Here is a 14,653-nt window from a genome sequence, read left to right as displayed (position 1 = left end):
AAATCACTTTAAATATTTAGTTGCAGTAAAACTAGTTTACAGCACAGATGCTCCGCCTACAGGTCTTCAGAATCTCTGAGGCTACAATCTGATTGGCTATCAGCACGCCTGTGTACAAGTGCTTCTCATTACATAATTTTATTAAAAAATTGCTTCAGGTTTGATTTTTGATCAAATTTTTATAAGCAATAAAATGTCACCTGAGACTCCAATATGTGTTGGTAGGGAACTGGTAAATATATAAATAGAAATATTTAGGACACTTTAATTTTTTTATTGTTAGTATTGTTTTTTAGGATTTTTTTAAATATCTAATTAGATATACTAATGCAAGAAATAAGGTTTGGATGTATCGATAGAGCATTTCCCCCCATCAAGTAATACCAAAACGTTTCTGCAGACTTACATTAGGTAACTAAATGCAGAACATGTGATCTTAAATGCTGGTATGTACATTTTTTGATTCTGGATATGTAAATATGTGTACCTCCTCCAGATCCATTTCATCTGGGCTCTTGATGTGTCTACTTGGCCCTCTGCCCTTCTTTAGCGGAACCACTACCACATAGACAGATCTGTAAATAGCACAGGTAAAATGTCACATGAATAAATAATATAAAACCACAAGTAAGAGCTGTCCGGCACTGGAACAGTGACTGTCTCCAATACAAATCCGGCTGTGTGCCACAATTAAACTTTACTGTTATAGTGAGGGTGAAGTAGACTTGGAACAAAGAAACTCAAATGACTGTCAGCAAACCAAAACCAGCCAAACAGAGTTCCAATCAGAAGAAAACTCCAGCACTAAACTATCTGGGTAGTATTTGCATTGTCCTAAGATAAACTAGATTCTGTCTGAAAGACAGCTTCTTTATTTATTTCTCTGTGAATCCACAATTCAAGACCAACTGTTATACCTAAAGACATAACTTCTAACCTCTGAGCCGGAAAACTAAACCAAACATCCCCTCAACTTATTTAGTCTGGAAGGTGTCTGCAACCCTTTTAACAGGAAATAAGGCACTACGTCTTTACTTAAATGACATACAAACCCATTACTATGTTTTGAGAAGGTCAATGCATAATCTCTAATATTAGCAAACTAGCATAATGCTCTGACCTATAACTTCCCAAATTCAAAGTTAAGTGGATCATTTGCAAGAGATTAGTCTTGCAGATCTAGTTACCTATTCATTAACTGAATTCTAGTGTTCTAGTGCACTAGTTCAAGATCTATCCCACTATAAACCAGAGTCTGTCTGAAATGCAAAACCATTGAATATGACACTGACAGTAGTGGAAAGTAAGGTAGCTGCCTCTGGTTAACGTTTATTTCCGACCTGTGATTCAGAGTGATAAAGATGTGAAGGAGACTCACTTGATCGTGTCCCTAGTCTCGAGTTGAGGGAGGATGACCGTGACGGTGTTGTCTGGTTCTTTCCTCACGTCTAGCTCTGGTTTGCTGTTGAGGATGGAGGGAGCGGTGCGAGCCACAAGCCGGTGTCTGGGGCCTCCTTCGCCGCTGTCCAGGCATGTGATGCGGAACTCATAAGTGCTGTTGGCTCTCAGGTTGGTGATGAGAGCTTTGGTCATGCGAGCATCTATGTCCACTTTCTGGCGGTGGTATTCAATCTGTGGCCGGAAGAAATGAAGATGACTTACTAAAGGATAGGGGTGAAGGACCTCAAGTGAAAGAGTGTTTCTGAGTGCTGATCCTGTGTCCACATGGCCTTTTATTATGTAATGGCTAAGGCCTCAGGTTGCACTTATCACATAATGAATAACTATATAATAGCATGTAATCTGTCTCAAACTGGATGTGAGACTGCATTTAGCAGTGTACTCTAATGGTAAAAAACTCATTTGTTTTGTGGTGAATTTTCACAGAATACTTAATACTCATAACTTAATGGGCAGTGAAAATATGAATGATTTTCAACAGCTTGTAAGGAAAAATGGGATATAGACTAGAAATTCAGATATAAATGCATATAAACGTGATACTTTCAGCCTGTTGTTTTGAATATCTGGTTTCGTCTCACTCACCATGCAGCGGTATGGGTAGCGGCTGTCAGAAAACTTCCATGCCAGCAACACTGTTGTCTTGGTGACCAACTTAACTGTGAAGTTTTTAGGAACATCTGGATGTGGATAAGAATGGAAAAAAGAGACACAGGCAGCCGCTTTAGTCAAGATGACAAGGGATATTGAAGAGAAAAACAAAGAAATAAAGAGAGAGAGAGAGAGAGAGAGAGAGAGAGAGAGAGAGAGAGAGAGAGAGAGAGAGAGAGAGAGAGAGAGAGAGACAGTGAGAAAAAGAGACCGGAAGCCTCTATTCCTGATGGGTTCCGACGAGTACGTGGTGTGTGGTGATTGCTGTGAAGGAGGTGAATAAAGGTGTTAGGACAAACAGAACAGAACACTTCTGGTGGACAAAGACTCATGGAGCACAGGATGACATATGACTTGGCCTGGTCAGATAGACCCTACCAAACCAGAGTGGCTAAGAAATTCCCACAAACCCCAGAGACAGACTTTGTCCCTTTCTGGGTTCCCTCTGGATTGGCACTGTCCCACTGAGTCAGGCAGGGACAAGAGGACAGCCCAAATCACAGCATGCCTACAGCTGTCGGGAGTGTGTCTTGGGTTTCCATGCCACAAAACCATAATAGGACGGGAAAAGGTGGGTGAACTTTAAAAAACAAAAACAAAAACAAAACAAAACAAAAAAGACGTAAAAAGAAACAAAAAATCTGGATCATCACTGCCTACTACTGAGATATGACTCTCCTCTCAGCTCCTACCTGGCCATACCTGAGGGGGTGTGGCTAATTGAGGGTGGGTGTGGGTGTGACTGTGTGTTCTTGCACTGTGAGAAGCGTGTCTGACCTTTCAGCACTTACCTCGCAAGTTCGGCGTTCCTCCCTTTCAAAACTGACTGACTTTTAACTTACTGACTCGACTTTTACCTTGATTGGGGTTAGTGAGGTGAACATCCCCCCTGCGTTAGTATAATCGATTCACGGTGTAGGTGCTTGGATTTTCAGTGCGGGGGTTGTGATGTTGTCTGGATTTTTTATTTTTTTTTTCCCGGAGAAAGAGAGACAGAAAAGCAAGCCCTACCTGTGAGGAGGGCCACTGTGCGATACTGGATGGTCGGGCTGTAGGGCCCGGGACCTACGCTGGTGTGTGCGCGAATTTTGACGTCATAAACAGAGTCCGGTTTCAGGCTGCTCAATGTGAAGCTGTGTTCAGTGGCTGGCAAGCGCAGCTCTAGGGGCATGCTGGCAGTGCCCGCTTCCTGGTATGCCAGTGTGTACTCTGTGATAGCGCCGTTGCGCTCAGCTAGAACCGGAGGCAGCCAGGAGAAGTGCACTGAGCAGCAGGTGATATTAGAAGTGGTGCTGAGATGTGGGTAGCCATGTGGTGCCTCTTCATCAAGGCTCAGCTCCTGTTTGGCCTCTTCGCCAAAACCAGAGCGCGACTTGGCTGAAATCTTAAAGATGTAGGTGGCGCCCCGGTGCATGCTGGACACCGAGAACTCACGCTCATATGGCGCAAACTCCAGTGTCGCCAATGGCGGAACATCTTTACGGCCAAACTGGAGGCGATAACCAAGGAGCTCTAGACCAGGGGGAAGAATCTCTGGAGGGAGCCACCGTACCACAGCGGAGCTCTCCGAGTCCTGTTGAACCCAGAGGGAGGGAGGGCCTGGCACTAGAAAAAAACACACAAAACACAGTAGAGTAATACATTTACATACTAATAACAGCATGAATAGCAATAATAATTAGCAATTACACACATTTGTCCCTCTGTATAACAGTAATTAACACGACAGGGTGATGGAGTGAGTATGACAAAGGGCTTTAATGAGATGTGCCTTTAGATTTCCAGACTAATAGCTCTATAAGTCACAGGGCTTTGATTGACAAGTTGGTAAAATAAGATGAGTATGTACGAGTGCTAGTAGTGCTGAATACAAACACATTTTTTTAATACATGATTAAAACAAAATCCACTAGTCTTTAATGCATAAACACAAACAGACATATAAATCGATGTTTCCCATAGCAGAGGTTCACAAACTTGCACAGGTTAAGAGGTGAATTGACAGACATCATATAAATTTTTTCATTCATTCATTCATTCATTCATTCATAGCACTGGGTTTAAGGTGGATGGGATGCCAATCCATTGCAGTGCACCATGCACACACACTTTCAAACCCAGTAGCACCATTTTGAGAAACAATGGAAACCCACATGGACACAGGAAAACAAGGTCAAATCGGAGATCATGGAGCTGAGAGACTGCAATTCTACCATGTCATGTTATGTTGTGATTGATTCAAATTCGATTCATGATGCTACAATATGATCTTAATTTTTAAAGGTTGTATTGATCTGTATTGTCCATCAAGAAAAATGTCTATGTTAATTTTTTGCTGTAAAAAAATCCTTCTGAGTAAATGGTGCTTCGGAAAGGTTCAAAATAGTAATTAATGTTTAGAAGTAAACAACATTTAAATTCCTCTTCTGTATTCTGGCCTTTATGCTGCACCTGCCACATTATTGGTGTGTTATCTGATTGTGCACTTTTCTTTGTCTAGTTCTGGACATGTTTGGTTATTTACGCCTTGTTGTTTCTGTTCTTGTTGCAAAGTCTAGTCATGAATTTTGTAGTTCAAATCTTTGTTATTCCTTGTGATTTATTTTCCAGTTCTACTTCCTAGTTTTCATGATGCTTTGAGCCCCACTTTGGACTGTGATTAGTTTGATTGTTTGTATTGTCTCTGAAATAAAAACTTCTGAGAATATATACTCTAGTCATGCTCCTAACTACACATTACAACAATCTGTAATCATTAACAGAGCAACTATAAATGAGTATGAAACATTCAAAAATATTACAAACAGGATAAAAGAAATGTGCTTATATTTAAACAAGCATTTAAATAAAGACTTAATCCACCGAGTTAAATCGTTCCAACAGAAGGATGAGGGAGAGGAACCTAAGAGGCTCAGAAGGGAGAGGGAAAGGGAGGGACGAAGGTGATGAGGGACATGGCGCAATATGGTGCAAGACGAAGATGGCGGGGGTCAGTGTCTCTCCGTGATTGAGGCGGTAAATGTCGACTCCACTTCAGCCCAGTGTGCTGGCCAACGCACACCTCTCTCAATCCCTCACTCCATGGCCCCAGGCACGTTTCCCATCACAGCCTGCATTAATGGCTGCTGTTGACACACAGCCACTGATTGAGGACGGATTGGGTTTCACTTTCATTTCCTCTCTCTCTTGCGCTCTAATTTCCAGCTCTCTAACTGCCCTTCTCATTTCCAGTGGAGCCGGGAGGAGGACAGACGAGCGATCGGGAAAGGAGAAAAAAAAAAGCCCTTTGATGATGGAGGAATTAATTCTAAGCTTCACAGTGAGTTATGCTGGGCTTCAGAAGCTGTCGTGTCAGTTTCTTCCTGTACTATATTAATTCCAGATACATGCTGTGGGCAAACATTTCCATTTAATCACATTTTAAAAACAGTGAAAACTATGGACACTGCTTTTCTTGATGGAAAAGTCTATGATGAACAACCTGCAATTGAATCTTTGTAATGAAAGTCATCTTCAGTGGATGAGTTGGGTCTTGACTATGTTGTGGTAGCTCAGTAGCTAGTGTGTTGGACTACTGATCGGAAAAACAAATTCCGGGACCACCACGCTGCCATTGTGGGCCCCTGAGCAAGGTCCTTAACTCTCAAATGCTCAGTAAATGAAAGGTGCTCTGGATAATAGTGTCTGACAAGTGCAGTAAATGTACATTTTAAAGCTGCATTGCATTCTGAAACTTCAAGTCCAGAGTTTGCACTAGCATCATCACCTCTTATGTTCTCAATTTCTCATTGATGTGACGTTAAACTGCACTGGAAAATAGTTTGCTGAAACTATCTTGCTCATCTATTAAAACAAACATTCGAAAAGAAACATACTGTATGTGTGTCTTGGGATGGATTCAATTCTTAGATCCTTGACCGTCATTTCCGATCATATCAGATTGTCTGATAAATAAATTCATACAGTACATGCCGTTTTTAGTATTAGACGACGCTCAAATCAACAACCAGATGCTTTCAGATCAATAACAGCTTCTACATCAATCACAGTCATGACATTCCTCTTGGACAACATGCAGCATCAAAAAGATCAATACAGGGACATTTGCTGTAGAGATGAAGGTGTTGTAAACTACTCTAATCTTTATATTGAAAAAGCTCCTCGGTGACTTCACAATCTACTTTAAAAAAACAACAACAAGGTACCATGTGTGACATGATCACGATTGATCAGGCACATGACAAATACAGTGCAGAAAAACAAATTAAACTCAGACAGCTCGGTTTACTCAATTTTCTAATCAGTTTTCTCAGCTCGATTCATTTATTACATCATATATGATTCAAAAGAGAAGACAGTGAAAAGAGCAGTGAACATTTTAAAATGAAATATGAAGGAGTTGCACGGCTTTATACAAGAACAAGTCATATGAGTTGATTGAAATGAACCAATATACAGTAAATGGATAAAAACCCCATTGTAACATTTGAACATGAAAAGTTTTTGTTGTGACTATGAGTTATAGTCACAAGTTTGTTATTTTTATTTTTATATTCTAAGACGTATGTAAATTGCTCTTAAAATAATTTTAAAGTTTAATGTTTATGATTTTTAAATCTTTTATATGTTAGAGTCAACAAAAGTCATGTACTGTTTTAGCATTAAATCTTATACGTTCTGACACACAGCAAATACTTTTTTTTTGTCTCTGACCCTTAGACTAATCCATTTTTAGTGTAAATCTGAGGGAGCGCTGTTCAATGGGCCCAGCTCGGCCCCCAGTTGGATGATTAGCATGCATCTGAAGCACTGAAGTCTATCTCTGATTGGCAGACGGGAGGCTAAAGGTGGAGGCCGTGGAGAGTCCATGAGCATTTAAAAAGCGAGACGCAGGCTTAAGTTGTCTGACAGCACAATACCCTCAATATGAAGCATGAAAGTGCCTGGAGTGCCTCCTCTGAGCTCCCATTGGCCGGGCAGCCCTGCCCTGCTGTCACATGAAAGACCGTGATGCTCTTTACCCAAGAAGGGCTTAAGTCCGTTTTCCGCTTCAACTCTTTTTCGCTTCATATATTTATTTATTTTGTTTAAGCTCTTTCTCCACACTCTCAGAAATGAGAATGGGGGGAGGGGGATAGAAGACGAGTGGTGCTTTTTGAGATCCTGTGTGTGGCTGAGGCATATCAGTCTGAGTTTATGTGTGTGTGTGATGAGTCTGATGGGCAGCTGCAGTGGAGCTGTCACACACTGACACTTGCGATATGCGTACCTGTCACACTCTAGACGTATCACGGCAGAGCTGAGTCTCACTAGCAACAAAAACATGCCGTTGCTGTGTGTTCGAGAGTCACCTCTGACCTGCAACCTGCAATGCTGCCCTGACCTCCTGCTCTCAGCTCTAAACGCACAAACAGTGCACAGATTCACAGGCTCCAATCAGCACACTACTATATATGTTTATAATACCGCAGATGTGAAGGAGGTGTGGCACCTCTTTATATTTAAAATAAAGGTGTGGACTCCGTACGAGACCTTGCCTCAGTTGTAGTAAAGGAGACCTGGCCTCTGTCAACCCTGCTGAAAAGAAGGTATGGCCTTCATGCTTAACAATTCTTAAGAATTGAAAGTGTCGCCTCTGTGTTTGACAGTCTGATATGGCCTCTGTATGTATCTGTAGTTAGGCGTGGCCTATGTGGCTATCAGTACTAATGAAGTGAAGGTCTGCATTTCTGTCCTGTCAGCATGTGGATGTCTGTCTGAGTGCAAAAGAAGTCATGGCCTCTGTACTTAGAGTGAAAAAGGGTGTGTCCCCTGTGACTCTTTGTACCAGTGATGGAGGCATGGCCTCTTTGTCCTTCATGCATCATATATTGAGATGCACACTGTATCCTCTCAAAAGAAGAGATACTCTTCTCACTAAAACAGAACCGCACAGAGCCTCTTATCTCTGGTGATGCTGTTTGTTATTCAGTTACTAATCAGCCACACATCTGTTTCAGGATCGAGATTATCGGATCCATGCTGGTCCTGACTTTATCCCAGCCCTGACTCCACATCTCTAAAACCTTAAAATACAGCTGTAGTCTGAAGCATCTCCAAATTACCCACCAACACCCAACTGCAATAACCTATATTGCACTTTCTTTTTGCCCTCTTCCGTTATCTGTAATAAGAAAATCTCACAGGTGTAATCAGCAGCTCACACAGCACAGATAATACCTAGATCACACAACTCGTGTTATTACTGCTTTCTCTCCATGCTCCAGGACCTTATGTATTCTGTTCGTGTCTCTTGGTTTTCCCCAGGGTTCATTTGGCTGCTGGAGGTGGCAGCAGGCAGTGTGTGGAGCTCTCTCTCTTTTGTGTGTATGTGTGTGTGCGTGTGTGATGATGATGATGACTGCATTAGCACTCACCTGCTCCCTTGGTCACCACCAGTTTGGGTTTGCTTCGTGCCCCATCGCCTTTGATGGTGTAGGCTGCCACAGTGATGGAGTAGGTGGTGTCTGGCTGCAGGCCCCCGATCACCATCTCCTGTAGCAAACACATGAAAAAATAGGAGAAATGGAGTGTAGGTGCTTTGGGTGTAAGTCATTAAAAAAACAAAAACAAAACAAAAAACAACAACAACAAAAAAAAACTACACGTCTGAGGGGAAGACTGTATGCACTGCCACAGCTTTCATTTCACCCACTCTGACATCTGCGTACATTTTCTTGTTAGTTTTTGCAGAACATAATTAAAATCCCTGCATCACTTGGGAAATGACAGTGATGTGGAATGGGGGAATACATTCCAAACACTATGCTTTGCTATGCAAAGCTATGCTTTGGCATTGCAAGTCCCTCAGAAAGCAGATACTGTAAGTAAAGTTCCTAGGCTGTCTCTGTCTCGTGAACGTTCTAGAAAATCAGCAGAGGAGAATTAATGCTGGAGGAACCTGAGCACATGCCTGAGCTGAGTAATGAATTCTTGCTGATCGGCTGCTAATCTGGCACACAAGCTTTGAGTTATTTTCATGTGGGTGTCACTTATACCCAAGTCTAAAAAAATGTTTTTCTCTCATTTAATTTTTATAATTCCCTTTTTATTCTTTGATTAATATAAGCCTGCTTTCATGCTAACATGTTTTTTTTTTTTTTTTTTTTTACAGAAAACCCGCTGACCTATAAGTATAAATAAGAATTAATAAAACATTGAACTCTAGTAATGAGAAGGTTGTTTCCTTTCTCTGCAGCTTTAGAGGCAGAAAATCAACAGAATTGGAGTTGCATGCACGACTTGACTGTATGCACATTGTTTTACTTAGTTACAAAGCAATGCGGTACAAGAAAAGTGCAAAGTATCATGATTTGCTTTGGTGTGACATGTTTGAGCATGGAACAGAGAAGCGAGTGTGCACAAGTTTATGTGTGAGGGCACTTCTGGTCTGCGAGCACTGAGCAATGCACACTTCCTTTCATCAGGGTCCATAATCTATATAATGGCTATAGAATTCTGTGTCCTTTCAACACAGATGAGGAGAGAGGCAGAAATGAACTCTGGGCACATGTGGGGAAAACAGAAAGATGGCCAAGAGTGGGTCCAACTACATCCAGAACAAACAACAGATGTAAATCATGCAAATGTGTGAGTGTTGAGTTACTGCTGCATCCAAAAGCACAAAAAACACACAAACAAAAAACAAAAAAAAGGACTTCTAGTGGGTCAAGAGATTATTGTTTATATCTCCTGAGCTCAGTGTGACACAATATTCATATTCACACACTTCAGAGCTGCACTGCAAAACAACACACACACACACACACACACACACACACACACACACACACACACACACACACACACACACACACACACACACACACACAAACACAGACATTAATGAGCTCTTGATGTTGCATCACCCCCTCTGTGCATCATCAGTGGAGTGTTCTGACTGACACCGCTGCTTGACACACCACTCTCAGATCAAATCCGAATCAGATTCCATCTCAGCTGAGAGTGACCCTCGGTAGGGACTGATGCAATACCATGAGCTCCACGACCACGCAGAATGCTCTGCTTCTCTTTCTTTACTCACGTATTCAGCTGTATCGTCCGTTTCCCACTGATTCCCCCCACCCAGAGCAGAGAGCATGGGAAAGCAATTTCAGAAAGAGAAAAGGAGACATACAGAGAAAGTGAGTAAGAGAGAGAGAGAGAGAGCGAGAGAGAGAGAGAGAGAGAGAGAGAGGCATGAACAGAGAGGAAGAGAGTGGCACTGAAGCGGAGAGCACTCCGAAACACGCTTGAAAAGTAGGTCGTGATGTAAAGGGAGAGGGGGGGAAAGTTAACAGATAAGAGCAGCCAATAATTTGCTCTGTTCAAGGATTCTGCACTCTGCATGTCCATTCTGTGTATATTTCCATCAACTGGATTTTTCCCATCTGTGAGTCTACTACAGATTTGAATTAGCCATAAAGCGTGCATTAATTTATAGTCACTTACGGATGTTCAGTTCCATTAACACATGCCTGGATCTTGGAGAGAACTTTCTCAATGCTGCTTTTGAAGAGTATGTGAGTGGGCATCCCAGAGAAATTCTCCAGGAATAGTTTGACCAAAAATGAAAATTCTCTCTTTTTTGATTAGCTAAGATGTTCTTGGTGTCTGCAATTCACTTTTTTAGTTTGTGCAATCGGCAGTCACTTCAAGGACACTTTAGAACAGCAGTGCTCTAATTCACATTCTAATATGCTATTGTTTCTATAGCAACAACTCATAGGCTTGTATGGCAGATACTTTACATAATCAAAGCCTAATAATAAACAGAACCTATTCATTAAATACAAATCTTAAATTTGTAAAAAAAAAATGTGTTATTTATTGTAACATTTAGGGAAGGAGTCTCCAGTGTCAGCAGTTTGTAACAGTCAGAAATGGAGCTTTTTGTCATTAACATTACAAATGTACAATAAAATTCTCCCACCATATTTATGGAGCCTGTTACTGGTGATCTTCCAAGAAAGAAAGTGGATGGAAGATACACCTGCAACATGCTTTTGTTCATATTTGTATTTAACAGTACAAAACTAAACAAATGTAAAACACCAAAGGTTTTGGATTTGTAACATTTTGAGATATGCATGTTTTTAGTTGAACGGCTGCATTCACACATACCTGTTTTCTGTCACACACTTTAAGCTATCCTGCATGTTATTGTACAGCTGAGCTTGTCTGTCCTGTATATTTTCTTATCTTTTAGATGAGTTTTAAGAGTTGATTCACTTTAACTCAAATTGAGTGAAGCATTTTAAAAGAAGGTGTGTGCGAGGAGTGTGTGAGGAATGTGAGAAGTGGGTGGAGTGTTTAAGCAGTGTGAAGAGTGTGTAAGGAGTGTATACCTGGGCATCAGCCAACATTACATCCTTGATGAGCGGGAGCCCACGTGCTTCGCCATTCTCTACCCGTACATAGTGAACCTGGTAACCACGGATCTGGCCGTGCTGTCGCCCGGGCAACAACGAGCGCCACATCACCTTTAGTGCAGTGGAGTTAATCACCTCCACCTCCACCCGTCGTGGAGGTGCACTGGGAACTATGGGAAAATCAGACGGAGTTAGAATCCTGGTTTTATTGAGTTAAATATCAGTTTTATTTCACTTAGAATTCTGTTTTAATTGAGTTTGAATACTGTTTACATTTAAATTAGAATCCTGGTTAAATCTGAGTTTGAAACCCAGTTACAATCCTGGGTTTGAGAAAAAACCTTTGTTATATTTGAGTTAAAATCTTGGATTTGAGTTGGAGCAAGTATCTTAGCTTTGTTTGAGTTTAAATCTTGGTCTAATTTGATTTAGACTCCTGATTACAATCCAAGTTTGATATGAGTTAGAATCCTTTAAAATCCTGTTTCTATGTGAGTTAATCCTGTTAAATGTTATGCATATTGTTATGTGCACCATAGCAGCACAATCCCTTAGCAAACAAAAAGACAAAGGCAGAGAAGCTGCCTCAAGGCACAGACAAAACAGATCAATTCTATATGCTATTGTTTTTTTACTGACTGCTGTTATTATGATGGAGTCATCCAGCTACAGGCTACTGACACCGCTGTCTTGCTGAAATGCTTTCCTGCTGCCTTCAGCGCAACTTCCATCCGATTAGGTGATACAAGTCTCAAATGCACTTACGGACTTAAGGGACTTTGAAATCAAATCTCTTGCCTTTACTCATACTCAAGCTGCTCCTGCTTTATCGCTGTTCTCTGCTCCCTGCTGAACAATCTACTGTCTGCCTCCTGTCGCCCTGCAGCCTCGGATCCAAAAGCTAATGAAAAATCTGTTTATATGAAGCCTTGCCGTTTAAATGGTTCCTTTATTGTGTATCGTTCTCAAGAGCGGAAAGGTTCTCGACACTTTCGATAAAACACGCATTTTGTATTTACTTTGGGGGACATGGAGGAAGGTAAGATGGTGATATATATGTGGTAATGGTGAAATTATAATATTAGTATAATATTCATATTATGATGTAACAAAACACAATATAATTCTTCTGTTACTCGCAGTGAAATATAACTGATTAAATTTCAAAACTGAATTTTCACCAGCTGTTTTTAATTTCCCCTTTTTAAAAAATAGTTTTAAAAATATACTTAATGTGATATGATTGTTCTGCCATGTTTTCTACCCCAGTATGTAGCAGATTGCTTCAAATGCATGTATTTATTCTTTAAAGTGTCTCACTCCTAGATCCTTAAACATAAAAATAAATGAACCCTAGGGGGCCCAGTGTTCCCTATCTGGCCTGCCTGAGTTCCTGTATCCATGCTGCAAACCCCGGTTCAGACTCTCTAACACACACACTTCCATATCCATCACTGAGCCTGTGCATGTGTGCTCCAGGCAGGGGGTGGCTGTTGGGGGGGTCGGGGGTGGGTGACTGCTGGGCATTGTGTATCGATTAGCAGCTTGTCCCCTGAACTCCAGCTGTCACTCAGCCTGGAGCACTGCTGTCGCCAGGGATGTCAGGCACAATTTCTTACAACCGGCAGCTGGCTGAAGATCATTTCAGAGCTCATAAGTTGGCAGTCTGCTTTGGTGACTCCAAGAAATAGGGAGAAATAAAAGGAGAGTGGGTAAAAGCAGTGTTTTTGCTTGGAACCCATTGTTCCACTAACTGACTTGAGAAGAGCTGTTACAGCCTGTTGTAGTTTTGAGGGAATTCAAACTGCCTCTAATTAGACTTTATTACTGTAAGCACAAACTAGATAAGGCTACTGTATACCATTCAATTACATAAGTGCCAGGGCGGGGTGCCTATTTGATATTATTAGAACCACCCATTTCTATAAATTAGCAACCCAGCATAAAAGTTAGGTAATGATGATGTGTGGTTCGTACCGTCCTCGTCAGTGCGGCACATTAGTGTGGTACTCTCTGGACCCGGACCCACAGCGGTGGCTGCAGCCACGCTCACACGGTATGACATCCACTTCTCCAGTCGCTGCAGCATTATCTCGGTGGAGGTGGCTGGTGCCTGCAGCTCTTCCATGGTCTCAGCTCCGACCCCGAGCCCAGCTCCGCCCCCCGCCACTGCATAGCGCACTATGTACCCGACCAGCAGGCCATTCTGGCTCTCTGAACGCGGGGGGCGCCAACTTACCAGCAGAGATGTGGAGCTAGGGCTGGAGCATTTAACCTCCTGAGGGGGGGCGGATGGCTCTGCGCAGGCAGGGAGGGAGGGTAAGGAGGGAGGGAGGGGGGAAAAACGAAAAGATGGGAAAGAGAAAAAGAAAATGATAAAAGGGAACAAACCAAACTGAAAAAACAAGCCACGACAGTACCAAACATAAGGCAAAAAAAGAGGAAGAATCAACTGATTCAAAGGGCAAATGCAAATGGGAACAGAAGAGGAATGTAACATGACATGCATAATAATGAAAGATGAAACCGGGCATGTTTTAAAAGGTTGACTAGACCACCGGGCTAAAATTTTACCAGAAATGGTTACCACCTCACAAATGAGGTGCTGCGTAATGGGTAAAGCCGACACTGATAGAATACAATTTTAAAACAGAATTTAAAAATATTTTATAGGGAAAAAAGGAAAAACTAAATTTAAATCTGTTGCATTAGTGTGCACACCCCTAAACTAATACTTTATTGAGTACCAGCACCTTTTGATTGTATTAGACCTCTCAGTCTACCAGCATTTCTTGCAAAAACATTTTAGATCCATCAGATTTAAGAGCACCTCCTGTTCGCAGTCTGCTGCAGGTTATCCAACAGAGTATCTCCCAAAAAAGTGATGGTCTTTTGGCAAATCCATTCCTTTGTGGATTTGGATGTATACTTTGTGTAATTGTGGTGCTGAGAGGTGACATTCCTTTTCATCTTTAGTTTACTAGGAGACACCGGAAGGTTTTGCACTAAAACCCATTCCCTCCAGCTTGAAAAGTCCAAGATCTGGCAGTCCTAAGCATGATGCTGCCACCACCATGCTGCACTGTGGGTATGATGTGCATTTTTGCATCAAACCCATCTTTTGGAATTAG

The 14,653-nt window shown here is 41.8% G+C and overlaps 1 protein-coding gene across 33 annotated transcripts in view; it reads right to left on the bottom strand.

Moving 5' to 3' along the window:
- Positions 1–14,653, bottom strand: part of ptprsa (protein tyrosine phosphatase receptor type Sa) — a 208,282-nt gene that overhangs the window by 36,516 nt on the left and 157,113 nt on the right. For 18 of the 33 annotated variants that reach the window (XM_047805163.1, XM_047805173.1, XM_027159581.2 and 15 more), the window contains 8 exons: positions 13,500–13,820; positions 11,499–11,692; positions 10,196–10,222; positions 8,529–8,646; positions 3,124–3,717; positions 2,047–2,141; positions 1,379–1,632; positions 488–575 (listed from right to left, as the gene is read on the bottom strand). In XM_047805163.1, the coding sequence (XP_047661119.1) occupies positions 488–575; positions 1,379–1,632; positions 2,047–2,141; positions 3,124–3,717; positions 8,529–8,646; positions 10,196–10,222; positions 11,499–11,692; positions 13,500–13,820 (1,691 nt within the window). The remainder of the gene's footprint in view (positions 1–487; positions 576–1,378; positions 1,633–2,046; positions 2,142–3,123; positions 3,718–8,528; positions 8,647–10,195; positions 10,223–11,498; positions 11,693–13,499; positions 13,821–14,653) is intronic. The other 15 variants (XM_047805239.1, XM_047805255.1, XM_047805260.1 and 12 more) reach the window with 2 other exon arrangements.

This window comes from Tachysurus fulvidraco, chromosome 2 (assembly GCF_022655615.1).
Source record: "Tachysurus fulvidraco isolate hzauxx_2018 chromosome 2, HZAU_PFXX_2.0, whole genome shotgun sequence".
In the NCBI taxonomy this organism is placed as follows: Eukaryota; Metazoa; Chordata; class Actinopteri; order Siluriformes; family Bagridae; genus Tachysurus; species Tachysurus fulvidraco.
This window is presented reverse-complemented; position numbering and strand designations above follow the sequence as displayed.